The sequence below is a fragment of the Myotis daubentonii genome, chromosome 8 (genome assembly GCF_963259705.1).
Source record: "Myotis daubentonii chromosome 8, mMyoDau2.1, whole genome shotgun sequence".
Classification (NCBI taxonomy): Eukaryota; Metazoa; Chordata; class Mammalia; order Chiroptera; family Vespertilionidae; genus Myotis; species Myotis daubentonii.
This window is the reverse complement of record NC_081847.1, coordinates 43,332,401-43,359,618: the sequence shown is the minus strand read 5'-3', so window position 1 is coordinate 43,359,618 and position 27,218 is coordinate 43,332,401. Positions and strand designations below refer to the sequence as shown.

Here is a 27,218-nt window from a genome sequence, read left to right as displayed (position 1 = left end):
CCACCCTGGACTTAACTGAAAAGATGAGGAAAAGAACAACAAATTAGGAGGAGGTAAGTATATCATCTCATTTAAGTCCTTCAACAAATCCCATTCTATGCCCCCATTTTACACATGTGGAAACTGAGGTTCCTAGAGGTCAAACAAACTGACCAAGGGCAGAGTTAGAAACCAGGCAAGTGTGAATGGGGACTGAGCTTGAGCTCTTTTTGCCACACCCACTGTGGAACTTTCTACACGGCAGCCGAGCAGCTGGTCATGTAAGAAACAACTGAGGGGTTCTGAGCCTTGGGGGAGGTCATCATAACTGTCCCCAAAATCTGATGGGGCTGTAATTGAAACAAGAGAGCAAGTAGATTTATTTTCGGAGGCCCCAGGGGGCCAAACCAGGGCCCAGGGGTAGAAAATACAAGACAGCAGGGACTGACTCCACAGAAGCCTAGCACCCAACACTTCCCATCACGGGGTCATGATGGGGTCACAGGGAGCCCCCGGACTGGTAGCCGGCTTCTGACCTGAGGACTACAAAACATGTTTTTTGTTGTTTTTCTTGTTGTTGGGGTTTTTTTGTTGATGTTTCTATTGTTTTTGTTTTTGCCTGGAGAGCCAAACAGAATCTGATAAAATCATGACTACAGCTTCCGCATGGGATGAATTCCCAAACGCCACTTTCTCACATATTCATATTCTTCTGGTCCATTCATTGAAATTTTGTTTTACTTTTATCCCCCTAGTTGGAGTAAAGGAGGGACAATTGTGTAGACGTAAGGGGCCTTGCCAAAAATTATATCACGTGTTCTAGAGGTATTTGCATGACAAGGCTGTTCTTGTTTCTCAGGGTGTGTGTGTGTGTGTGTGTGTGTGTGTGTGTGTGTGTGTGCTCTCCTTGCCTCGCCATAGGAAATGAAGGTATTGCTCCTGATTTTTTAACTTAAGCACAACAGTGTGACTCATTGTGATCCGCCTTCACTGCATGATGCCGGGTTATGCACGTCTGGCTCAGATACACTCCGCCTGTTTTAATCAGCTGTGCTGCGTGCTCACTCCCCTGGCTTCGTGCACATGTACACCATGCACCTTGGCCGTGCCAGGAAGGTTCTGAGTCATCTGAGAACTGAGACACTGGGAATAGACATTGTGATCATGGAACTATTCCTTAGAGGATCAGTGCAGAGGAACCCAAGCTCTGTGCTGACCTAGTCTTTGAGTAGCACAGAAACACTGGGTAACTGTGCCCAGGAAACAAAGCAGCATTTTTAGTGACCTCGCCGTGGCACCCTGATGGGGCACAAGGCCTGAATGGTGAGCAGCAGAGACCCGCCCTCCACGCTGGCACTCAGGCTGCTGGCTTCGCTACACTTAGCACCGCGGGAATTCTGTCCCAGTTCTGTACTCATCTCAGTCCCCTCTCATGAGTGGTAGTTTATTCAAATGCCCACTTTTTCCTCTGCTCGGGGTTCCTGTGAGATGGGCCAGGCCGACCGGCCATTCGATTCTGCTCCTTGGTTCACTCCTCTCTGTCTCTCTCAAAGGCAGGCTCCCGTAAGTGGCTGAATGTGCCCCGAGTGTGGAGGACGCCCCTCGGTCTGACCCCCACCCCCTGGCTGCCACATACGCAGTTCCAGCCAGAGGAAGGGCAAGGCCGAGCAGGGTGAAGAACCTGTAGGGAGAAGAAATCCATGTGTGGCCAAGCCTTCCCTCACCCAACACCACAACACCAGGACACCATGGTGAGGTGCAGAGAAAACAGCCCAGCAAACACAAAACCACTCCAGCCCTTGCTGGAAGGTAGGTTAATCTTTAACATTTTTAAGGATTAGAAGTAGTTTTCTAAGACTAAATAACTGAAAGAAATTACAGCCAGAACTGGTTTGGCTCAGTGGATAGAGCGTCAGCCTGCGGACTCAAGGGTCCTGGGTTCGATTCCAGTCAAGGGCATGTACCTTGGTTGCAGGCACATCCCCAGTCGGGGGTGTGCAGGAGGCAGCTGATTGATGTTTCTCTCTCATTGATGTTTCTGGCTCTCTATTCCTCTCTGTAAAAACTCAATAAAATATATTTAAAAAAAAAAAGAAATTACAAAGTAAAAGATCAATGGATTTCACTAAAGTTCTTATTATAATTGTAAAAAAATAATAAACAGCAGTGAGAACATCAGAAGGTACTTGCAGCTGATACCACAAAGGATTCATATTCTTTAACTATAAAATCAACCTTAAAAATCCATAAGCATCCAAATAACACACACATAGAAAAGGGGGAGGAGACTATAAATAGCAGATAAATAAACTTGGGGGGAGGAGGACTCATTACCAATTTTTTAAAAATATAAATTAAACCAACTGATTTATCTATCAAATTGGCACAGTTTTTATAAAGGCGAGGCTCCATTGGTTTAGCATTGTCCTGTGCACCCAGAGGTCACTAGTTCGATTTTTGGTCAGGGCACATGCTGGGGTTTCAGGCTCAATCCCCAGTAGGGGGCGTGCAGAGGCAGCCGATCCATGTTTCTCTTTCTCCCTCTCCCTTCCTCTCTAAAATCAATTTTTTTAAAATGTTTTTTTAAGTAGCTTTGGATGCTACTTAAAAAGGGTGACAGGGTGATGAAACAGACACAGATGTCTCCTAGCAGGGGGCAGCTTAGGGGAAGTTTTCAGGAAAGCACCTTATCAAATGATTTGAGCTGCGAGACAGCAATTCCATTAGTTTCTCCTAAGGTGCAAGGCAGGATGCAAACAGGAAGTAGCAGGCAAGATTGCAGAGGTGCTTGTGAAAGCAGCCAGGCCTCAAATAAGAGACATTCACTTTCAGTGGTCACGTGATAGGACCAGGGGGATTGGGGGACCAGATACCTCTCTCGGGGGTCCTTAAACCCAGTCACTTTTGGGTGTGGCTATCCTTCCTCTTGAACACCTGCATTTTCTTGTTTAAGGTACATGGTGACCTCCCTGCACACGGAGCCTGGGCCAGACAACACTCAATGACTGAGAATCCAAGGCTACGTATATCTGGTGAGTGGAAGTTGGTAAAACAGCCCCGACATACACATCCCAACCGTACTCACAGGCACACGGCAGCAAACATGTCGAGGGGAAACATTCCGACAGCACATCTGGCCACACCCCCATCAGGCAAGGAGGACGCATTTATTGTAAAGAGAGAGAGAGAAGGAGCCAAAAATGAAGCATTTCTGAATCTTAAAATACCTGCCAAGACCAAAAAAAAAAAGATTGTATTAATAAGACTTTAGTTGCCAATAAATACTTTATACTTTTCCAAGGGTTTTCATATCTCTTATTTCAAAACAAAATTTTGACATCAAAAAGGGCAGCTGGCTTTTACTATATCTGATTCACAGATGGATGGTTCACAGATGGATGGGGAGAATAGGACACAACGATGCGGAAACTCGTAAGAACTAGGAACGCTGAGCCCAGCTGGAGGTGGACCATGGCTCTCCTGTCTTCTCTGCCCAGACTCCCTCATCCTTCCTAGCACTCGGCGCTGGGAATGAGCATCCTAAAGAGGAGACATTGCCACGCTCAAACCTATTTGTGAACAGGTCCCCACAAGAGCGGTAACTGCACTATGAGATGGAATGACATGACGGAAGTCCACAATGTGATGGGGAAGGTGCTGTCTGAAAGTGAAGCCAAGACGCACCAGTTTAGGACACAGCTAATTAGTCGCCATAAGAAAGAGTCTATAAAGGTATCAGTGGTAAGATCGGCGGGCTCAGACCTCACTGTGCCTCAGCATTCCCTGCGGAGCCTGGTGAGTGGATCCTCCCTGCACGGGTCTGACCCAGTAGGTCCGGGCTGGGGCCTGAGAACCTGCCCTTCTCACTAGGTCCCAGGTGCTCATGCTGCTAATCGGGGTGCACACTTTGAGAACCACAGGACCAGGGGACTTCCAAAACCTCCACAAAGGAGGGGGACACAGCACAGTTTAACAAAGCGGCAGCATTGATTGTAAGTAACAACAATGCTGCTTTTCAGTAAGTGTCCATTAGAAATGAGACACATTCTGGTCATGATTTCTAACCTGTCAACAACCCTACAAGGAGCTCTCTCTCACTCACTGTATGTTACAGACAAGGACAATTCTCATCAGATAAGCTTGTGAACTTGAGCATAACGGTTAAGAATACAGGTTCTACACTTCAGGAGCCTGCACCCACCCCTTACTATATTCCATGGGCAAGTTAGTTCATCACTCTGTGCCTCGCCTCAGTTTCCCTCTTGATAAATGGAGATAATAAAACCTAAGTTGTAGGGTTGTTGTGAGAACTAAATGTAGCCATGACGATAAAGCAATTAGAAGGAACTTGGCCTGTAGTGAGAGCTCTACGAATGTTGTCTTTTTTATTATTATTGCTGCTAAGTGGCAGGGCCAGGACTCAGCTCAGGGCTGTATGAACTTGAAGAATGTGGTTTTTTATTCCCTCGTGTTACCTTACCTCACCACACTACATTGCCTAGACTTGCATTCAGGAGGCTTGGGTCTGAGCCAGCTTGCTGTGTGACCCTGGGCAAGTCACTTCACCTCTCTGGGCTTCATTTCCTTATCGGCATAAGGAGGAGGGGTGGGTTGGACACAATGTATTCTAGTGCCCCTTCCACTCCAACACCCACTGTTCCATGAGTCTGGCCAAAGGTTTTCTAAAATGTCTAAGCACTTGCTCTGAACTTATGTGTCCACAGCTACTTCCTGGTAGTATTTGAATTTCCCCAATAAACTCTCCCACTGAAAAAGAAGTGTACTGACCATTGCCATGTTTGTTCCCGCTGGAAGTTCGATTTCTAATTTTAAAGGAGTCCACGGGCCTTTGTCAATCAACCACTCATTCACGAGCCTCTGGGCCGTGGGAACCAGGCCCCAGCCTGATGACCCTGCGTGAACTGAGAAAAACAGTTTCCTGGCCTCCTCCATTCCCGTGGTGATGGTCTGCAGACATCCTGCGAGGCCACAGCAGCCAGAACCTTCCTTTGTCACCTCTAACTGCACAGCCCATGTTGGAGGCCACAGCGAAATCCAAAATCAAGCTGTAAAAGCTTTGTAGTTTATCTACACTGTTGAAAAAATTGTTATTTTTTACCCGAGGCCCTCCAGAAAGTAGAAGACAACAGAACTAGGAATAAAAAGATAAAGTAAGTCTCTGGACTTCCAGATGAAATTTCCTTCCCCTTCCATTGTTTTTGAACGTGTACTGTTTTTTACACCTGAATCTTCCCTTCAGCATGGGCTGAACAGCAGCTGAAAAGTGAACCCCCATTGTCTCCAATGGTCTTTCTGCAGCTAAATCCTAGAGGAGTTGCCTCACAGGCCCCAGAGCCAAGAAAAGCAAGTTGCAGCCGACCTCACCTGCATTGCCCCAGGAGTCCTTCCTGCACAGCCAGCAATTTGCTGAAGGCTGAAACTTGAAGCCTTGAGCAATGGTGTCCTGAGCCAGAGGACACAGTAGCCCCGGGTCCTTGCTCAGCGGGCAAACCTGGACACGGAGAGCGCCTCTGGGTCACGGGTTGACACTGCCCACTACCCCACAGATGGTCCAGGCTGGATACTCACAAAATAATGTTCCTGGCTCTGCCCAGAACCATCACCATACCCACTTTTGAGAGTGGCAGGAACTTCTAAACCTCTAAGTAGCCAAGAAGCCAGAACAATGCTTGAAGGGGTGTGTGTGTGTGTATGGGGGCGGGGGGGGGGTGGTTAACTTGGTTACACTGAAGGCATCATCAGCATTGGCCTTCAGGCACTCGAATTCCTTACATTTCCACCAGGGACAGGGGTGCTAAGGGGTTCCATAGGATCTCACCCCCAAACTCGCACTGCTCTGTGCCAAGCACCTTACAGGTAGGAGTGTGAGCAATCTAAGCTCCACCCCTTAACTCCACTCCACTGTAGTCACTCCCTAGAGGGGGCTGGGAGCGAGCTGGGCAGGGAACTCTGGGGTCCTAGACACTGAGAGTGTGAACTGGAAGGGCAGGCGCAGGCTCCAGGTTGGCACCTCTCCTTGGCCCTACAGACATCTCATCCGATAGGGAGGACAGCCAGAGGAAGGCCAGTGGAGAGGTCCCTAACGTATGGAGCCCAGGATAGCATCTTGGTTGCCTAGATCTGAGGGCTGCTGCAGACACCATTCCTCCAAAGCACCCACCCTCCTCTCATGTTAATCACAGGACTCTGGGATCCTAAGGGTCAGTGGGGGAAGAGACTGAGTAGAACAGAATTGAGCTGTAGAGTTCCCAAAATCAAGTTCAAAGGGACTCTGAAAAGAGACTGTTATGGATTGAATTGTATCCCCCCCAAATTTCATATGTTGAAGCCCTAACCAGTGGCTCTCCTGGTTCCTCAGAATATGTCTAGTTCTGGAGGTAGGGCCCTTAAGGGGTGATTAAGTTACAACAGGCCACTGAAGTATGCCCTAATCCAACTGGCATCCTTATATGATGACATTTGGACAGATGTGAGCACACAGAGGAAGGACCACATGAAGGCAGTAAGAAGGTGCCATTGGCAAGCCAAGGGTAGAGGCCTCAGGAGAGACCACCCTGCCCACACCTTGATCTTGGGCTTCCAGAAATGTGGGAAAGAAATTTGTTGCTTGAGCCCCTAGGCTGCGGCGTTTTGTTAAGGCAGCCCTTTGCAACTAGCATAGGGACTCACCAAAGTGCTGTGCTCAATGGGGCCACACTCAGACAGGGAACCAGGCCCAGACTCTCATAATGAGGCTGCTCGGGTGGGCCTGGTTTGCTGAGCTTATCCAACCCAACCCAACGACCCAAGTCAATGTCCTCAGGTCCCAGCAGCACTGAGAAGAAGCACCCACACCCGACTCTGAATCCTGCCAGTCAATAAAACCAATTGGCGGCCTGTGCACATTCAGTCGACCTTAAATGTCTACACTGTGCTAGACTCTAGGTCTACACAGGGGAATAGGAAACCTTTATTCAAGCTGTTTCCCACCAACATCTCATCATGCCCACCTTCCCAAATCTTCCCTAACTCAGGCCAGCTTAAGACCTCGCTAGAAACATTCCCTTTTCTCCTCCCCAGTGTGATTCCCTTCCCCTTCGCCCCAAAGCGCCTCTCCAGGCCTGCCTGTCCCCACCACTCAATGTGTGTGACCTGGACTGTTTATTTTCCCACAGTTTCCCAGCAGCCTTGGGCACACATTCTTTTCTTATTATCTGAATTATAGGTTTCCCAAAATGAATAATTCCCAATTTCTTTTGATGGTCCCCCAGCACACACGTGATGTCACACACAAGAGCCAAATAGAAGAATGCTCAATAAATATTTTCTGCATTAAACTGAGAACAGGAAATGGTATTCTGTGAAATGTTTTGGATTCCTTTTGAGTTCTTATCAGAATCAGAGTCAGAGTCAGAGTCAGAGAGGCACTTTTGTGAGTAATTCAAGGAGTTCTTATCAGAATCACTCCATTTTCTCAATCAGCACTCAATCAGGGATGGTAGTGGGGAAAGATGTATCCCTTGTAGGTCTAGCACCGTTGTTCTACTATGGAGGCCTCATAATTCTGATTATAATCAGCAGAGCAAGATGAGACCAGCCTAACAGAGCATAGGAAAGAAGACAGTTTACAGCTATTGTAAGGGACTGCTGAACATGGATTGCAAGCAGCTCAGTACTCATTGCTTTGGGCCACTGCAAATGGTGTCAGTGAAATCACCGTATGATGTTCTAAAATTTCCATCAGGGTAGGAGACAGAGAAAGTTGAGTCTGGATAAAGTTTGCTAACTCAGTATTAAGAGACCCTTAAACCAAGCCCCTTCTTTTCAGCTCTGTATTGTCCCTGTGACCAGGTAAGGTCATTGGCCTCATAATTAAACTTCAGCCAGATTCGTCCAATGTTTATCAAGCATGCTCTAAGTGTAGCTATGGGCTGAGTCATCACCCTCCCAACTCCCTGTGGTGCTTAAGGGACCTCAGATAATCCAGCCAAACTAGGAAACTAGGTATTAGGTAGTTTTCTGGGTTCAATTGTATTTCCCACCCCCCACCCCCCAAAAAAGGTTCAAGCCCTAACCCCTGGGAACTGTGAATGTGATTTTATTTGGAAATAGGGTATTTGCAGATATAATCAACTTAAGATGAGGTCATACTAGGTTAGGGTGGGCCTTACATTCAGTATGACTGATGGCCTTATACAAAGAGGGAAGTTTGAACACAGAGAGACACACCGAACAGAACTCCAAGTGACGACAGAGGTAAAGGTTGGAATGATGCATCTTAAACTGCCCAGGTAAGGGCATTGTGTTATAGGATCTGGAAGGAGAGTAGAATATGCCACTACAAATGTCTAAAAGAATTTAGATAAGAGGCCTGGCTCAGAGGGAAAACTACTACCAGAGATAACTTTGATCTGAATATCCCACCTGTATTGCAAGGCAAACATCTAATCACCAAACATCATTCTTCTTGTCCTATGAATTACTCTCCTGTCCTTTGAAGCCCTACGCCCCTATCCCGCTCCTTAGCCCAAGGTGGCTTATAAGCCTCAACTGCCCAACTTGCCTTTGGGCCTTGTATCTTTATGGGAAGTATTTTTCAATATTCCCCATACATATGGAATTAAAATGTTTTCTCCTGTTAAACTATCTTATGTCATTTTAATTATTAGACCAGTCAAAGAACTTAGAAGGATAGAAGGAAAATTTTTTCCTCCCCAACAATCCCTAGGAAATGGAACACAGTGAGTGACACTGAAATATGCGGATATGAATTGTTCGGGCCTGTAACTGGGTTTGTAATCATCACATCCAAATTTTATCTGGAATCTCAACACTCTGGTGTTACATATTTTCATTCTCAGGAACCCACACAAAGTCTGTTGGTTTAAATTTTATAACATCCTACGGCAACCATACTGTGCAATTTTTTGCAATATGTTCTGCTCTGCCCAGAGTCTTTTTCCCTCTCTGTGCAATACTGGCTCATTTCTTTTTGGCTTATCTGCTATGGTCTCCATGTGTTAACTCCCTGCCCTCCTGCTCCAGATGAGTAAAATCTGCACAAACAGCTTCCTCCTGTGATTGCTGAGCTGGTTACCCCCACACTGTGGGGGAAATATTGGCAACCCCATCAAAAGCTGTAAGGAATAGCTGACAAATCCTTTCCAGATGGGAATCTTTTCCCCTGGGCAAAGACCCTCCCATTTCTATCTACTATCTGTGCAGAGCTGGAGAAATGCCTTGGCAGTGATGACGGAATTATATCCAAGTCAGCTCTGCTCACCCTAATCCTTTCTCCAGTTCCTCAGAAAATCATTAAAACATCTTTGCAGAACAGAGCAAATTGGTGGTCACCAGATTGGAGGGGGTTGGGAGGCTGAGTAAAAAAGGTGAAAGGGATTAAGACGTACAAATTGCCAGTTATTAAAATAGTCATGGGGGCCCTAACCGGTTTGGCTCAGTGGATAGAATGTCAGCCTGCGGACTAAAGGGGCCTGTGGACTAAAAGGTCCCAGGTTCGATTCTGGTCAAGGGCATGTACCTTGATTTCAGGCACATCCCCAGAAGAGGGTGTGCAGGAGGCAGCTGATGGATGTTTCTAACTCTCTATCCCTCTCCCTTCCTCCCTGTAAAAAAAAAATCAATAAAATATATTTTTAAAAAATAAATAAAAATAAAATAGCCATAGGGATGTCAAGTACAGCACAGGGAATACAATCGATAACATTGTAATAACTGTGTATGATGTCAGATGGGTGCTAGACTTCTGGGGGTGATCACTTCATAAGTTATATAAATGTCTAATCACTATGTTGTACACCTGAAACTAATATAATATTGTATATCAACTATAATTGAAAAACAAATAAAATATCTTTGTATTAATAATAGTTTCTACTCTCCCCTTTTATTCTAATTTTATTTTCCCACTCAATTCTGACTAATAAGCTTAGCATTTAAAAAACTAGGCTAATTGATAAATCTCTTAAATCATATGAACATTAACTCAGATTTAGGGAGTCATTTATTCACTTGAAATGCTAATTTAATAAAACTCTGCAAATTTATCTTTGTTGCTAGGCTATTTATGACTTATTCAACAAGAATCAAAATTAAAATTTGATTTATTACAATTGGTTTTCTTTTTAAGAGCACATAAAATATTTGGCTAGACAAATAATGTATCTGGAGCTCTAGGGATAATCATAAATTCAGAGGAAAATTAAGGTTGTTGAAGACTAGCTGCAATATAAACACTTAAAAGAGGACTTTTAATAATGTGTGTGATATTGTGACATAATGAATATATATTAGATCTTCATCCCCAGTTCCTGGCACAGAGCTCCTAAAGCCCTTGGAATTTCCTGAGTGTTAGGGGTGAGAGGAACACCTGCTGTTATTCATAATACAGTAAACTCCTTTCAACCATACTTGAGGTTATGCTAATGAGGGGACCCCTAGGGGGGAGAGGGGTGGTTGCCAAAAGAACCAACGTTATGATTAGAGGGTTGGAACTTTCAGCCCCATCCCTGACCTCTAGAGGGGGTGGGAATTGAGTCAATCACCATTGGCCAAAGATCTAGTCAATTGCGCCTAATAGAACTCCACGAGAACCCTAAAGGAAGGGGTTCAGAGAGCTTCCATGTTGATGAAGACACTGAAGTGCCGGGGTGGGGGGGTGGGCGGGGAGGTGCACCCTGAGAGGGCACGGATTCTTCCACTTGGCTCTTTCTGAGTTTTGTCCTTTGTAATAAGCCAGGAATAGTAAGTAAAGTGTTTCCCTGAGTTCTGTGAGCCATTAGACTTAGAGCAAATTATCAAATCCGAGGAGGGTGTCATGGGATCACCTAATTTGCAGAAGTGGGTAATCTGGGGACCCACTACTTCCAACTGGCATCTGAAGTAAGGGGACTGTGCCTTTAACATGTGGGGTCAGCACTACCTACCGTTAATTAGTGTAGAAATACACAATGTGAGGGGGAAACCCACATCTTTGGTGTTAGAAGGGTTCTGTAAATAGAGAAACAGTGTTTTGTTTTGTTTTTTAAATATTTTTAAATTGATATTTGAGAGAGAGGAAGGGAGATGGAGAGAAAGAGGGAAACATCAATGTGAAAGGGAAACTGAATGGCTGCCTCCTGCTCGCCTCCTACTGGGGATCGAGCCTACAGCCCCGGCATGTGCCCTGGCTGGGAACTGAACCTGCAGCCTTTCAGTGCACAGGATGACGATCAACCAACTGAGCCACACTAGCCAGGCTGTCATGTTGGTTCTTATTTTGGTAACCAGAATAAACACAAGAGTCAACAATTTTAGGCTTTAAAGCTCTTCCTTTGAAAATTTTGAACAAGTTGAGGAAATCAAACCAGTTTTCATGCGGACTAAAATGTATACATTCTGCAGGTTAAGATCCAAAGTGTTTGGAAGGCCACTGAGAGTTGGATCCAGACTGACTGCCTGTCCAGCCTCTCTATAGAGAGAAAGAGGAGACATATGGGGAGATTAAGTGATTTGCCCAGGATCACACATCTGGGAGGTGACGACCAGGACCAAAGCTGGGCGCTTACCACTAATCCATGACCACACATGGGCCTCACACATTCCTAGTTCATTCTGGATGTGGCAGCTGACCGACCTCCACACATGGGCCCCAGCACAAGACACTCGCAATATAGAAACCGGACACCTCGCCCTAGCTGGTTTGGCTCAGTGGATAGAGGACCAGCTTGCGGATTGAAGGGCCCAGGGTTCAATTCCAGTCAAGGGCACATGCCCGGGTTGCGGGCTCGATCCCCAGCAGGGGGAGTGGCGGAGGCAGCCGAACGATCAATGATTCTCTCTCATCGTTGATGTTTCTATCTCTCTCTCCCTCTCCCTTCCTCTGTGAAATCAATAAAAATATATTACCAAAAGAAAAGAAACCGGACATCACCTACCTCCTTTCTTCAAGCCCAACCAGGAGCTGACTGTGAGGGAAGGTTGTTTCACTTGAAAGTTTTATTGTATAAAAATGCAACTCCTACCCTCTTTATTCTTTCTCCTCCTCCCTGCCTTCTCCCTTCCTATGCCACCACCACCACTCCCAACCCCCACCTCCCCCACCCCCCAACTCCATTAGTCTCAGCTTATTGCATTTATCGGAATGAAAGGTTCATTTGATCCTGAAAGAATGGCCTTTCTTGGCTCTGAGTTGTTGGGGTTTTTCAAACTTTATGCTGAGACAATAGTTTCACTAGGTATTCTATTTTGTTATTGTTAATCCTCACCCAATGATATTTTTTCCATTGATTTTTAGAGAGAATGGAAGGGAGGGAAGGGGCAAGGAGAAAGTGGCGGGGGGGGAAACCATAGATGTGAGAGAGACACATTGATTGGCTGCCTCCTGCATGTGCCCCAACCAGGGCTGGGGACTGGACCTGCAACCCAGGTACATGCCCTTGGAAGGGAATCGAACCTGTGACCCTTCCTTGCAGGAGCCAATGCTCTAAGCACTGAGAACACTGGCTAGGGCTCCCTGGGGATTCTTTTGCACCTACCCAGCTGAGCCAACGCAGTCACGTCCTCTTCCGCACAAGAATCAGGGACACACACGCCCACACTGTAGTCAGCTACATCCTGGGAAACAGAAGGCCACAGCATTCCTTAATGCTAACGTTCATGGAATACATACATAATGGTTTCCAAGTCAGTAAGGCTGTGGCTGCACTACACATGAATTAAGCACACTGGGAAAGGGAAGAGAAAGGTATTAAAAGAGGGAAAGTTGGCTGGCTTCTTTGGGGATGGCTTTTCCATAACAGAGTACTTCCGGTGAATTTACAGAACATCGGATGCACCCATATTTAAATAAAAATATGCTCCAAGGCTAAATGTAGCTGATTATTTGGAAAGCAGCCCCCCGGGTGGGAGTGTGCCCCAGAGTATCCCTCTCCCATATTAAAAGTTAACACTCCTACAATTTTTAATAATACTGCCAACTTGTCATTTCATCCTAGCAGGACACAATATATCAAGTAAAGATTTTACAAATAAATCAAGCCAATAATTAGAATGCCTGTCCCAATAAAACAAATATCAATTATAAATAAAGGTTTCTGGGATGCTTCTGAACATATAACTTGCATGATTGTGTAGGCCTGACCTTTTGCTCTGATAGCAAAACCATTCATCTGCTTTGAAAACAGGATGCGACATTTGTACACACTGGTTAAATCCTGAAGCAACCATCATAACTCTCAGGGGACAAATGGAGCTAGGTGATAATCTCCCTATGTCCAATGGTTGACATTGTAAGACCATTTTATAGTATTAACAGCCGCGACCTTGGATGGCTTGTTACTAGCCAATCAGTAATGTATTTTCTTTTAGCGTTGTGACATGCATAAAGTCTATTTTTGTATTTAATAGGAGGCCATGCGCTTACTAGTCCCTCCCCCGCCCAGCAGTAAAAAAATAACATGCTTTGAAGATAATGAGCCATGTGACTTCAGTCAACGGATTTAGTGATAAGGTCATAGAAGTCCCAGCCTATCTGCTAGGATGACCTCAAATTCCTGTGTTGTACTCTGCTTCTGGGACAGGATTATGGGTAATGGGAAGTCCGCCCTCCCTCATGTTCCAAACACTGATGGTAAGTCAGGAGTTAATGCCCACGAGTATTGGCTGGGACTTGACCTTGGATTTCCCAGAGGTCTTGCCCCATGTAATACGGTAGGAGGGAACATCTGAAGGCCTATGGGGTCTGTGAACAACTGCCTCTTATAATGTCCCACACTCAGAGTATGCAAGCAACTTTCTGCCACTGTTTAAAATTTAGTTTTAATGTTTTGAAAAACATCTTAATAGGTGCTTTGTTTTTTTTAATTAAGAAGACTAATCGGCGGAGTTGCAATGGGTTCCATATCGTGAGGTTCATTTGTCCTTCAAGAGCATGCGCGCAGTCCCCACGCTCACCTGCAGGATCTGAAGCTTGCAGTACTGCCCCTGGAAGCTCCCCGAGGGGGCGTGGGTGGAGAGGCACTCACTGTAAGATCCCAGTCTATCCACGTTCCCATTGAGAATATTGCTCCCAAGTTTCCCGACGGAGTCATACACTGAATTTCAAAGCAAAAGAAGTGGGCAAAGTTAGCTTCCTTGTGTCACGTTCAAATGAATTTATTGGCACTCAGTTCCACCATTTAAATCTATCAAAGTTAAATGACCAAAACAAGAGACAGGTATGTTCAGATGTCACTCCCTGAGCCTGTGAAAGGACAGAACAGGACTGATAGCTGTGTCCCTAACCCCTCTTCCAAGAAAAAGCAGCGGAATGTATCAGCTACTCAGCCTGCCCTTATCTCGGCCAATGGGAAAGTGGGGGAAACTAGCCCAAGGCCAAAAGTATGCTAGCCACCCCCCTGTCTTTGTGTAACCAGACCCTAGCTGCACCCTGCCCTTGCATCACTAGCCCCCGGCCCTCACTCAACCACTGGAATCGGCCAAATCAGTGGTCTGAGTGCGCCCCCACCCCCCCGACCCCAAGCCCTATAAATTCTTTGTTCTCATGGGACTCGGAGCTCTCTCGCACCCTATCGCTGCATGGGTAGGGGAGGCAGAGGGACCAAGCCCCAGGCTTGAATAAAGACTCTATGCTTTTGCATCGGACTCGGCGCACCCTGGTGATGTCCTTTGGGGGATCTTGAAATCTGGGCATAACACCTGCATTTTGCATCCGAGGTCCTTCTCATTGTTGAGGGAGAACAATGGTGCATGCTCTCATGTTGTCTGATGTGTACCCTCTCATTTGTAGGTGTTCTTGCTCTGGGTAAGTATATTTTTAATTTCTAGAGATGACTTTGTGCCTCAGATCTCCTGCTTCTACATCTGTCACTCAATGCTACATGGTACCAAACCCTATGTATAGCACTATGTGTTTTTTCTATACATGGAAACCTATGATAAAGTTAAATTAGAAACAGCAAGAAATTAAGAACAATAACTCATAATAAAATAGAACACTTATAACAATATACTGCAATAAAAGCTAAGTGAATGTGGTTTCTCTCTCAAAACATCTTATTGTATACTATACTCACTTTTCCACTTGAAGGAAGCACTTTACAGCTTCTCTTTGGCAAATCCGAATTGCCAGCACCACTACTCTTGTGCTTTGAGTCCATTATGAAGTAAAATAAGGGTGACTTGAACTCAAGCACTGAGATCCCACAGCAGCCTCTCTGATGACCTGGCGAACCTACTACTACTAAGTGACTGACAGGCGGGAGTGTCTACAGCGTGGAGATGCTGAACAAAGGGATGCATTACGGTCGGTGGGATGCAGCAGGACCACTCAAGATTTCATCACATTACTCAGAATGGCCCCAAATGGGAAAACCTATGAATTATTTATTTCTGGAGTTTTCCATTTAATATTTTCTAACCAAGGTTGAGCACAGGTAACTGAGACCATAACAGCAAAACTGAGGCTAAGGAGAGACTACCACCATAAACAACAAGCCATTGGAGGACAGCCATCTCCCTCCTTGACACAGGGCCAGGGCTGCTTTCACAATCCAGGCATGACTCAGCGATGCTGCAAGCTGGTTCTCGGTCGCCGCAATACAGCGAGTATCACAATAAAGCGAGTGGTAATCTTTTTGCTGGTGGAAGGTCTTGCCTGCAATTTGTAAAAATCACAACATCTGTGAAGCGCAATAAAGCTAAGTGCAATAAAACCAGGTAGGCCTGTATGGGACTGAGTAGTTTCAACAGAGGTTGGACGGCCCACAAAACCGAAAGTATTTACTATCTGGTCCTTTAAGGAAAACTTTGCAGACCTCTTGTCTAGAACTGTGATTCTCTATCCTGGGCAGACATTAGGATCATCTGGGGCATATTTTAAAACTTCAAATGCCCAGGCCCCACCTTCACAAAGGGTGACTTAATTGGTCAGGGTGGGGCTCAGGAATGAATTGTTTTTTCAGAATTTCCCAGGTGATCCCCAGTGCAGCCAGGCTTGGTCACTGTAATCTTTAGGATTAATTCCAGGCTCCTGAGCATGGTTTCGAAGGCCCTTCGTGACCAGACTTGTTTCTCCAGTCTCATCCTCCCACCCCCATTTCCTCTGCTGTTGTACAGGATGCACCAGGCCTGCGCTTGCCTCTCCTTCTGCCTGGAATGTCCCTTCTTCCCACCTCCTGGAAAATGCTGAGTCATCCTTTGAGGGCTGGTTGAAGGGTGCTCCCTCTCCCCCCACACCAGGAAAGATTCCAGACTCTTGCTTAGTGTATCACACCGAAAGGCACATTACTATTTACCTGTCTGTCTCTCATGTGAGTGACAGGCCATGTCTTCATTAAAAAGAAACAGAAGAGGAGCTCAATAAACTTTGAAAAAATTTAGTTCAATACCCCAAATCCAAGTCCACCAATGTATTTCGAGGTCCTCCCCATGTCAAGTAAAACAACAATTTTGAAAGCTGGATGTAGTTATTATAAATAGACTAAATAATTTCCCAATTCCCTTCTCCATCACTATCTGAGTATCCCGAATTCTGTAGCCTGCAATTCACGGCTCTGGAATTATAGGAGTTGAAGGAGACAGAAACAAGAGAGGTGCCAATACTGAGCTTGTCTTCGCCATTAGGTAAACACCTGAAGGATGAATACGAATACAGAGGGATAGTCCATTCTTCACTTTGGAAGATTAAAGTCTAGTTTTCTTTCCAATTGGTGTTTTGCTCTGTGAACTGGTTCTCTTGGATTGGATTTAAATGATTTTCCAGCTGAGGTTATTTTGTATGCTATGCAACTTTTCAATTGCATTAGCTTCCTTTCTGGTTATAAATGCAAATGGACAGGTTGCCCTTTCCCTGCCTTACCCCTAATTAGTTTCTGTCTAGGATCTGAGATGCCTGGCCATGGGCACCATCCAAATCAAAATCCACTGTGATCGTCGCGGGAGGGAGGGACAGAATAAAATAATGATCAATCCCACCTGCTACTTCACATCAGATGGCCGTTGGTCCAAGTTTTCATTACGAAAAGATTAAAAAGAACTCATTTCAATTCTGCTGGGCTAATTGGCAGACAAATTTTCTTTCTCACATGATGGCAATGATATATGGGTATTAAAATGTAGAGTTGATTAATTTCTGGGTTTAAGTGGAGGAGAGCAAGACCTCAACCAATGGTCTTAAAATATGGATGCACTGCTACCATGATGTTAAAGGTGGCAGAAGCTTCTAGAAGGCTAAGCCACAAACAGAACCTGAAAGTGATGAATATCTTCAGCATTAACAGCAAATATGTATTAAGCACCTATCAGATCATTGTGTTATACTGGAGAATTTTAAAAATGAGAACTGAATAGTCCTTGCCCTGTAGCTGATGATACAGGGCATATGCAAAAAAAAATGCTAACCATCTGTTGCCAGAGATCTTGTTGGTAAGAAAACAATCTGAATGTGCTAGCAATTTTATTTCCAACTTCCTGAAGCAGGCTCTTTGCAAAAAAACCTCCTGGAAGTCCCCCTTGTGTCTGGTCAACTATTAATCTTAGACTTGCACAACAAGTATAGTGTGTGTATCGGTGACTGCTGTAACAAATCTCCACAAACTGGGCAGCTTTAAACCACAGAAATGTATTTTCTCATGAGTGTAGAGGCTGGAAGTCCAAAATCATCATCACTGGGTTGAAATCAAGGTGTCCACTCCTGCAGGCTCCAGGGGAGAATCTGTTCTTTGCCTCTTCTAGCTTCTGGTAGCCGCCGGCATCTTGGCTCGCGGCCACATCACCTTGTCCTGTGTGTGTGTGTCAAATCTCTCTCTGCCTCCCTCTTCCAAGGATCTATGTGATTGCACTTAAGGGCCCACCTGAATAATCCGAGACAATCTCCCCATCTCAAATTCTTCAGCTTAAGTACATCTGTGAAGCTTCTGTTTCCATATAAGGCAACATTCACAGGTCCCAGGAGTTAGAATGTGGTTATCTTGGGAGGGCCATGTTTCATAATCCAGTTAGCCCAGAAATTTCAGTGGAGCTGCTGTGTCTCCCTTTCTCTGGGATGGGATTCGCTTGGTGCCAGCCACTTTTCTGTGCCCCGCTCCAGCACCCGCGAGGAGGCTGGCCTGAGTGAGGCGCCCTCCAGACTGACAGCTGGACAGGAAAAGAGGCAACTTCCGAGAATGCAAATCAAGTAGACAGGCCTCCACTGATGACCGGAGGAGAACAAAGGCCAGCTCAGTGAGTGACTCCCTGTGACCGTCTCCTCTCACAAGGGCATACACCACAGGCCCGGGCTTCCGGGACAGAAGACGAGACACACAGGAGGCGGGAAATAATCATTCCAGAAGACAAACAAGGAAGCCAGGGGAGCAAGTGATCAGAGAAGGAAGCTCAGCAGCCCAGCCTCCAGAGGGACCAGGGAGAAGGGACCTAAAGGGTTAAGAAAGTTTTACAGCAAAAGTAGCTGCTTGGGGAAGATTTCAAGGACGTTAGGAGATGAAAGAAAACAGGAAATGAAGAACCCTGCTGCAGGCTGCTGGGAACCAGAGGTCTCCTCCTCCCTCCTCATTCCATCCCTGAGGAATAAAGGGCAGGAAAATGCAGAAATCATGTGAAACCACAGGGGCCTCAGTATGATGAACACAGTTTTCATTCCACATAAACAGCTGCCCGTGCGAGGCCCCTGCCGCAGACAGCACTCCGAGTGGGTCTGGTTGGACCGTGAGAGACGGCCAGGGGTGGACCTGGTACATCTTAGGAAAAATGAGTTCCAGGGCCTGAGAGTGATTTGCTTTTGTTTTCATCTCAGATCACAAATGCATGCTGTTTATTCCAGCGGGTGTGTCCAAGAGGCCACAGTTCTCTGAGTTTGTTTCCTAGGGCTGTCTTAACAAATTTTCACAAACTGGTGGCTGAAAACAACAGAAATCTGTTGTCCCACAGCCCTGGAGATCAGAAGTCTGAAATCAGGATTGGTTCCTTCTGGAGGCTCGCAGGGAGAATCTTCCATGCCTCTCTCCTAACTTCCAGTGGGGGCTGGCAATTCTTGGCTTTCCCTGACTTATAGACACATCACTCCAGTCTCTGCCTCTGTCATAGAGGGAATCCTTGTGTGTCTCTATTGCCCTCTTATAAGAATACGAGTGGCCCAGTGCATGAAATTCATGCACATTAAAAGGGAATTAATTAGAGGAAATACTTTAATATTGCTATTTGCCCTTTCTCTATAATAAAAGTGTCAGATGAAAGAAAATTAGTAAAATGTATATGAAAATCTCCCACCTGTCAGAGTCTGGGGCATGCCACGGGACCCAGAGTCAAGTCCCTGCCCACCCGCTTGCACCTCGAAATCACGAGAGTCCCAGACCTGGCTAGCCCCACCCCCATCAAGTCCTGCAGGGTGGGGAGCACAGCCTCAGATCCCCCGGCCCGGCACTGGAACGGGGGCACAGGCTCAGGTCCCCCGTCAAGCCCCACCAGGCAGGGGGTGCAAGGGCATGAAGGCGTGATGACCATTTGCATATTAGCTCTTTATTGTATAGGATCAGCCACTTGATTAGGGCACTCCTTAATCCAGTAGGAACTTCTCTTAATTTGACCATGTCTACAAAGACCCTATTTCCAAAAAAGGTCACATTCGCATGTCCTCTGTGTGTGTGTCAAATCTCTCTCGCCTCCCTCTTCCAAGGATCTATGTGATTGAACTGAGGGCCCACCTGGATAATCCAGGGGTTAGGGTTTCACCGTGTCAATCTAGAGGACAACCTACCACCCTCTCCAAGTGGCTATTCTAAATGCTACTAGTTAGCTTGTGAGGCATGGCTGGAGAGGCTCTGGGCCATGGCGAGAAGCTGTGAGCTCGGGGAAGGTGTGACAAGTCTATGGAGAGATGGGATCCCTGGATGGCCGAAGTCAGAGAACATCGGCTCGAGTCCTCTCTGCAAGACCACACGTCTCTGCCTGAATTCCATCCACCCTCTCTCTGCACCTTACTCCCCAGAGCCCCGCCCACTATCAGAGATCCCGCCGCTTATCACCTCTATGCTTTGCCTTGGGGTGGAGTTTTAAAATATTATACAAACTTAACATATTAAAAAGGCATAAGAAAAAAATAATGAAACACCTATGTTCCCATCGCCCAGCTTAAAAAATAAAACTTGACCCATCATTTGAAATCTGATGGGTCCCCTGTGGCCTCCCCACCCTAAGCACCCTCCTCTCCGAGGCAGCCTCTGGCTGAACGTGGAGATTCCATTCTCAAGCATTCCTTCCCATCAGCACCACATGGGCGTCTCCCTGAGCCATAGAGCACCATCATTTCCATTTTTAAAAAACTTATATATTGTACATATTCTTCTACAACGTCTTTCTTGGTGTTATTTCAGTGTATTCCCTCCTTACTGATACATGTTGCTCTGCCTCATTCCTTTTGCTGCTGATTTTTTTTCCCCTCCTTTTTTCTCTTGTTACTTATTTTAGGCAGAGATGGAAAGTACAGGCTTGGGAACAGATGACCTGGACTCAAATCCTCTTTACTTCAAGCAAAATACATCTCTGTGGCTCCATTTTCTCATTTATAACATGTGGATGATAAAAACTCCCTGCCCATAGTGGGGGTGGGGTGCTAACTGAGACAACTCCTGCCCAGGGAGCAGTGCCTGCCATGAAAAAGTACTCTCTAAGTACCGACTCCTTATTTTCCCTCAGTGTAAAGAAAACAACACCGAGAACGAAGACCAGAACAACCTGCTGGGCTCTGACGCCTCAGGCAAGATGTCCAGTGTTTTCTGGTGCATTAGAATGAAAATCAGTTAAAACAACCGGAGTTAGTAGTATTTATCATGCATTAAATTAAGCAATTGTCATCTGTCCCATTATGTAAGTCATTCAATTCTGCCTTGGACCATTCATCTTGGGGAAGTTTTCTTAACTAAAAAAATAAAGACTTTTAATTTTCAGGCTCCTACAGCTGGAACATCATTGGCACATGGCTAGAGGGACTTTTAGGGCAAATAAAGCGTTAACAAATAAAACTGGGACTAATAATGGCAAGATGTGCCTCCACCTCATCCCCGGGAATCCAGTCACTGTACCTTCTGGATTTGCTGCCTGGCTTATTGGGCCTAGGTTCATCAGAACCTTCCCTGTCAATATCACTGAGTGTCGCAGCAAAACATCAGTACCTGCATGAAACTTGAAAATAACTTTGGGATTAGGAGGATTTATCTTTTCCCACCATCTCATTAAATATCAACTGTAGAATGGCATTTGCTTCAAACCATGTGCTATTTTGAATTACCCAATATTAAGCCCAAACTTTGTTTATTTGTATGATGTGTATTATGCTACTGAATGTTTTCCAATACCAAAATCAATGTGGTCAAAATGGAAATGGAAATCGCTATGGTCAGTTTTCTGGCTTTGGAAAGAGTGAATTTCTACATTTTCCCTTGTTAGTGGTTTTCATCAGCATCAACAATTAATCATTCCCTCCACAGAAGTTACCTCACTGAAAGCGAATGTGATTTCCTGCCTCCTTCTGGCGGGAAGGTTACGTGTCCCTTTAGTTGGGAGAATAATTCTGGGAAAACTACAAAAATAAATAAATACGGCAGCCTGACATCCATCCATATCCCATGCAAAGAGGTCTGGAGACTACCGAACATTTTCCAGCCTGAGCCAGCCCACTCACTAACACACGCCTCAGAACTGACGATGGAACATATAACAGGCAAGACTGGTTCCCTGAATCATGAAGCAACTCATTCTCCAAAGCGGATGAAACGTCTAGAAAAAGGAACAACGCAGGCTATCTTACACGCCAGTGAAACGTTACCAACTTCAATAACAACAAACAGCATCAGACAATATACAGACCATTTCCATCTTAGTCAGAGGTTGGTCTCCAGGAGACTCCTTCTGGCTAGAATTGATGCCACCATCCCTATTGCCTTCTGCAAGAAAAATTCTGCCTCCCGCCTCCATTCTTGGTGCAATTTGTAAACTGAGGCTGGTCTTGTGTTCCCCACTGGGTTCTGTGCTTTAAATTCTCGGGAGTTTTTCTGGGCTGCCCAGCACTAACCTGAGACTGCCCTGTGTTCACCTACCCAAGGGGCCAGGGAAACCCACTTACTTCTCAGAGCGTATTCTTTGGGCTCCACTGAATTCAGATCAGAAAGGAATTCATCAGTGTCGCGCATGCACTTGAGAGAAATGTTTCTTGCAGGAAAAACAAAGGGTAATTGAAACTGAAAAGAAAACAGAAAAAATAGTAAAGTTGGGGCCATCATTGTCCCTTAACCTGTCAGGATAAAGCTCCCCTCTTAGACAAAGAGCCTTATATTTATGAAACACTGGCCTATAACATGTTGGGGGGGGGGTGTGACATCGCTCGGTCCTTAACACGCAGCGACAAGCTGTGTCTCCTCAGCCACCTGCAAAGCGGCGAGATGAACACACCATGGAAACCGATTTATACACAACTGGTTCTTGTCGAGGAAAGTGGTGCTGCGGCTGTGGGGGCCGCTGGCCACCTGGCTCCTTTAGTCATGCAGATTAACGTGAACGAGGCTAGATTTTCTCTAGTTGGCCCTTCTTGCGTATACCTCTGGGTTTAAAAAAGTATATCGAGGATGTTAAGTGGCAATATTTGGTTTTCTCCGGAAATGATTATGAATCCAACCTATAAAACATTCGGATAAGTGACCGGCGAAGAAGGGCTTCTCCGTGATCATCCGGGTTTTTCGTGCATCTGTTAATGTGTTTGTGGACTTGAGAGCCCCACGGTGTGGGAGGGATGAACTCCCCCACGGAAAGAGCCGCATTGCAGTGGGACCAATAAGCAGGCGCGTCGTCTCCTGGGGCTTAGGACTCACATCCTGGGAAGGAAATGAGGCTGACAGAGGTCCACAGGGATGGTGCTCATCTCCTTTAAGAAAACATAGCATGTGTGGGTCTGGATTTCTCAGGGTGTAAATATTGTCTTTCCAGAAAGGCTTTCTTTAAATAGCAACCTCCCTAACTACAGTGAAAATATGACACAAGCCTTGATTACACCATGGGAACAAGTCCGCACCTGTGGGTGGCTGGGACTCCTGGACTTCCTGCGGCCACTGGCTTCCCAGGGGCCAGAGCGTCCCAGACCCCGGCCCTTTGTTTGAGTCCACTGGGGCTGCTGAGCAGAATCCCACAGACCAGGTACCTGATAACAACAGGCATTTATTGCGGGCACTTCTGGAGCCTGCAAGTCCAAGATCAAGGTGAGGGCCCTGGGTGATCAAACAGAAAAACCTCTAAAACCTGGAGTAATTTCCAAGCCAGCTGTTGATATAGTGAAGTTATTGAAAATATGAAATTGCTTTTAGCATTCAGTGTTAACTATCCCATCTTTTGTTACCTGGGGGAGGGGACGATATACAATGAGCAGAACACAAAGCCACATTTTAATCTTTAGTAATAAAAACTAAGTGGTTTTAAAATACCACCTAAATAAAAAGAAAAAAGATAATCTTACTTTTGGAGAACTAAATAGCCCAACTCCTAAGAAATAAAATTATGATTAATCAAGGCTTAAGGAGACTCATTTGTTTTATGAAGACATTTTAAGCACCCGTATCATGTAAGGAAATTCACTGGGCATAAAAATAGGATAGGAAGCCCAGCCAGCATGGCTCAGTGGTTGAGCGTCGACTCTGTATGAACCAGGAGGTCATGGTTCGATTCCTGATCAGGGCACATGCCCAGGTTGCGGACTCGATCCCCAGTGCAGGGTGTGCAGGAGGCAGAAAATCAATGATTCTCTCTCATCATTGATGTTTCTCTCTCTCTCCCTCTCCCTTTCTCTCTGAAATCAATAAAATATATATATTTTTAAATAGGACAGGGAAAAAAAGCCTCCCTCACATCATTTCCTGTGGCAGCAGCAAGCAGCCCCCGATGCTGTTAGTAATGCCACAGTCATGTGAATCAAGTCACTAGCTCTATAGAAAAGGAAAAGGCATTAGGCATCTCATGGTTTGGTGATGAATTTGTGGAAGCAAGGATTTGTCTTGTCTGACAAGAACAAGGACCAACCCACCTGCTGGGGAAATGGCAGCTCATGGCTGCAGAATGAAAAACGCCTCTTGCGATGAGAGGAAAGGGCGGCCGCAGATTAGAAAGCAGGTGGAGTCCGCGGACCGGCTCAGGATCTTTATCCAGAGGACGGCAGACCATTCACAATGAGCATATGTCAGGAGTGAGAAGTGCCAGGAAGGAAAATTATGCGGCGAGGAGATGGAGGGTGGTGAGCTGGGTGTGTGCTGTTGGTGGGGCGGGCACATTCCAGCAAGGCGACCAGAAAGGCTGTCTCTAAGCAGGTGACTTCTGAGCCAACCGGAAATTAGTGAAAAACGTCCATTGTGAGAATAACAATGTAGGGAAGAGCATTCCAGGCAGAGGGAACAGCCAGGTCCAGGTTCTGGGAAGGGAATGTGCAGAGTGAATGAAAGGAACAATCAGGAAGAAGTGGGAGAAGGTGAGGTTGGCGAGGTGACAGGATGTGGGGGATGGAAGGTCTGCTGGCGTCTTGTGGTTATTGCTAGCACACACTTCCGCTTCTCCTGGTAAGTCTCTCCTACAGGAACTGACATTGCCCCGCTGCTGGGACAGAGTCTCAGAGGGAAGAAGGCATCTCAGCTCTGTCTGTCCCACCATGAGGCTGCAGTCCTGGGTCCAAGAAGGTTCAGTGGTTCCTTGAAAGCAGGCAGTGGGCAGAGAGGCTGAGGGAGGCCCACATTCCTTCCTCCCACATCTTGGTCCTGTCCTTTTCCTTACCAGCAAGTACGCTTCACAAGGTAACTCTCCGTAACCACTATGCACATTGCCACCTGCCACCAGAATGAACGCATTGGAACTGCCTGCCTCTTTGCATCGCCTGCTGGAGAGTGCAAGCAGGAACATCGTTCCGGCCATGTCTTGGCCATCCCAGGTCTGCGGTTAGGCTGTCAGGGGTCAGAGAGAGTGACCTCTGGCTTCCGGAGCAGAAGACAAGGTCCATTTCTTTATTTTAAGCCTCACTCAAGGATATGTTTCATATTTATTTTTTTGAGAGAGATGGAAGGAAGAGAAAAAGAAAAACATCAGTGTGAGAGAGAAACATCGATGGGTCGCCTCCCATATGCTCCCCGACTGAGAATGGACTCACAAGTTTGGTACATGCCCTGACTGGGTATCGAACCCACAACCTTTCAGAGTCCGGGACAATCCTTCAACTGACTGAGCCACCCAGCCAGAGTAAGGTCCATTTCTTTTTCTTTTTTTTTAATATATTTTATTGATTTTTTACAGAGAGGAAGGGAGAGAGATAGAGAGTCAGAAACATTGATGAGAGAGAAACATCGATCAGCTGCCTCCTACACATCCCCCACTGGAGATGTGCCCGCAACCCAGGTACATGCCCTTGACCGGAATCGAACCTGGGACCTTTCAGTCCACAGGCCGACGCTCTATCCACTGAGCCAAACCGGTTTTGGCTAAGGTCCATTTCTTGCCGAGAGTCATACAATGGCAGCATCTCCAACACTGGAAGGGGATCAGATACTGAACTGACAAAATCAAGAAAATGTCCGTTACCCCTGCTACTTAGAGACATCTACGCTTCCCAAGAGAGGGCGGCTCCCTTTGACACATACAGCTCTGCTCTCCTTACTCTGGTCAACATCACACCATCCTCTCCAATTGGCTGACCTATGCCTTCCTTGTTCTTTTTCATCAAACAAATGACATGTATTCTCCAGAAATAACCAATCCAATTAAACTTGACTGGACCTGAAGGTCAGAAAATTACCCGTGGGCTAAACTCACCCCTTCTGGAGCCAAGCTGGAGGTGTGACACAGTGGATTCTGATCCTGGAGCTCCCCTCGATAAAAATACAGTCCCGCAAAGTACCGTGCCTGGAGCAGACTTGCCACTGTGGTGAAACTCACCACTGTCACTAGCAGGAAAGCTCCAGGACAGCAAATCAAATAATCAGTTCCTTTAATGCTACTAAACAGTGTAAACAGTGCTGCTTGGAGTCAGAACTAACCTCACAGATTGAATTTAGAAACTGGCAAAGAATATACTCTTCTGTTTCCTTACATAAAATATAGCCACTAGGGAAAGGGTATAATTCCAGGGTAAACCTGCTGGGGTAACTAGAAAGAAAAGATAAAAATGAAACGGACAGTCCCTGTTCCAGCTCACAGCCTGCCTATAGCAGGTAAAATGCATGTTGACAAGAAGACAGGCATAGCGCGGACACTTCTGAAAGCATGTGCTAGGCCTCTATGGTCACTGCGATGACTCCCACCGGTACCCAGATCCATCATGCATCCCACTGTGTCCTGCTTGCTGACATTGCAGACTAGCCAGTGGGAGGTGCAGGCAGGAAATCTTTGAGTGTGATGGGACAGCTACCCTGTGATTTCCCTCACACACCCTCCCTGCTTCACTGGGGCTCTGGCTTATGAAGAGGCCCGGGTCCACGACACCAACTCTGACCTTGAGGGTGGCAATGGCTCCCACCATGGCTAGTCCACCATGGCTAGTCCCCGGGGGTCTCAGCATTTTTTGGTCCCAACCATGGCTCTGTATATAGGCACCTCCTGAATTTCTTTAAAATTAAACCTTTGCTAGGGTGTTGTGTCTTGCTAAGACCCTAATTCATACAGGATCTAACAGGGGGCACCCCCAGATCTATCTTACCAACAAGGGCAGTGAGTGAGCAAACTCCCAGAAAAACACAGGCTAAGATGATGAAAGCTCCATCACCCAATCAATTGAGCCTTTACTAAGATGTTCACCGAAATCTATTGGGACAGTAGAGAGGGGAAGTGGATGTGCAAAGGGTATGTTGACTCCAATTCAGCCTCACACCCCAACCATGTGGACTGAGGCTGGGCTCTTCAGAATAAGTTTGGGGTAATGGAGACTAGAGTAACGTGGCTAGTGCAGAGCTGTGGTAGCTGGAAGAGAGGCTCTTTGCAGAAACATGAGTTTGCATTGTCATATCTCAAAGGTTTATGATGACCTCTGTTGGGTGTGAGATTTATAATTTCAAAAAGAAACCTGAAGTAAACAAGAAGTTGCAAGTGTCCATTTAAGCAAAGAATGAATCATGCATGAGCAGGAGCCCAGTTCTTAAAGTCACTAAATCTAATTCTAAGGCGTAGGCTTACAATTAGGAGCTACAATCCGGTACACTGACAGCATCTGATGGGGGTGTGTGTAAATA

The 27,218-nt window shown here is 46.1% G+C and overlaps 1 protein-coding gene across 1 annotated transcript in view; it reads right to left on the bottom strand.

Moving 5' to 3' along the window:
- LOC132240197 (O-acyltransferase like protein-like) overlaps nt 1-22,163 on the bottom strand; it is a 49,178-nt gene extending 27,015 nt beyond the window's left edge. The window contains exons 1-5 of the mRNA XM_059707516.1: nt 22,097-22,163; nt 13,933-14,072; nt 12,516-12,594; nt 3,065-3,206; nt 1,440-1,660 (exon numbers count right to left, since the gene is read on the bottom strand). Coding sequence (XP_059563499.1) covers nt 1,440-1,660; nt 3,065-3,206; nt 12,516-12,594; nt 13,933-14,072; nt 22,097-22,163 — 649 coding nt within the window. The remainder of the gene's footprint in view (nt 1-1,439; nt 1,661-3,064; nt 3,207-12,515; nt 12,595-13,932; nt 14,073-22,096) is intronic.
- Between the last annotated feature and the right edge of the window lie 5,055 nt (nt 22,164-27,218).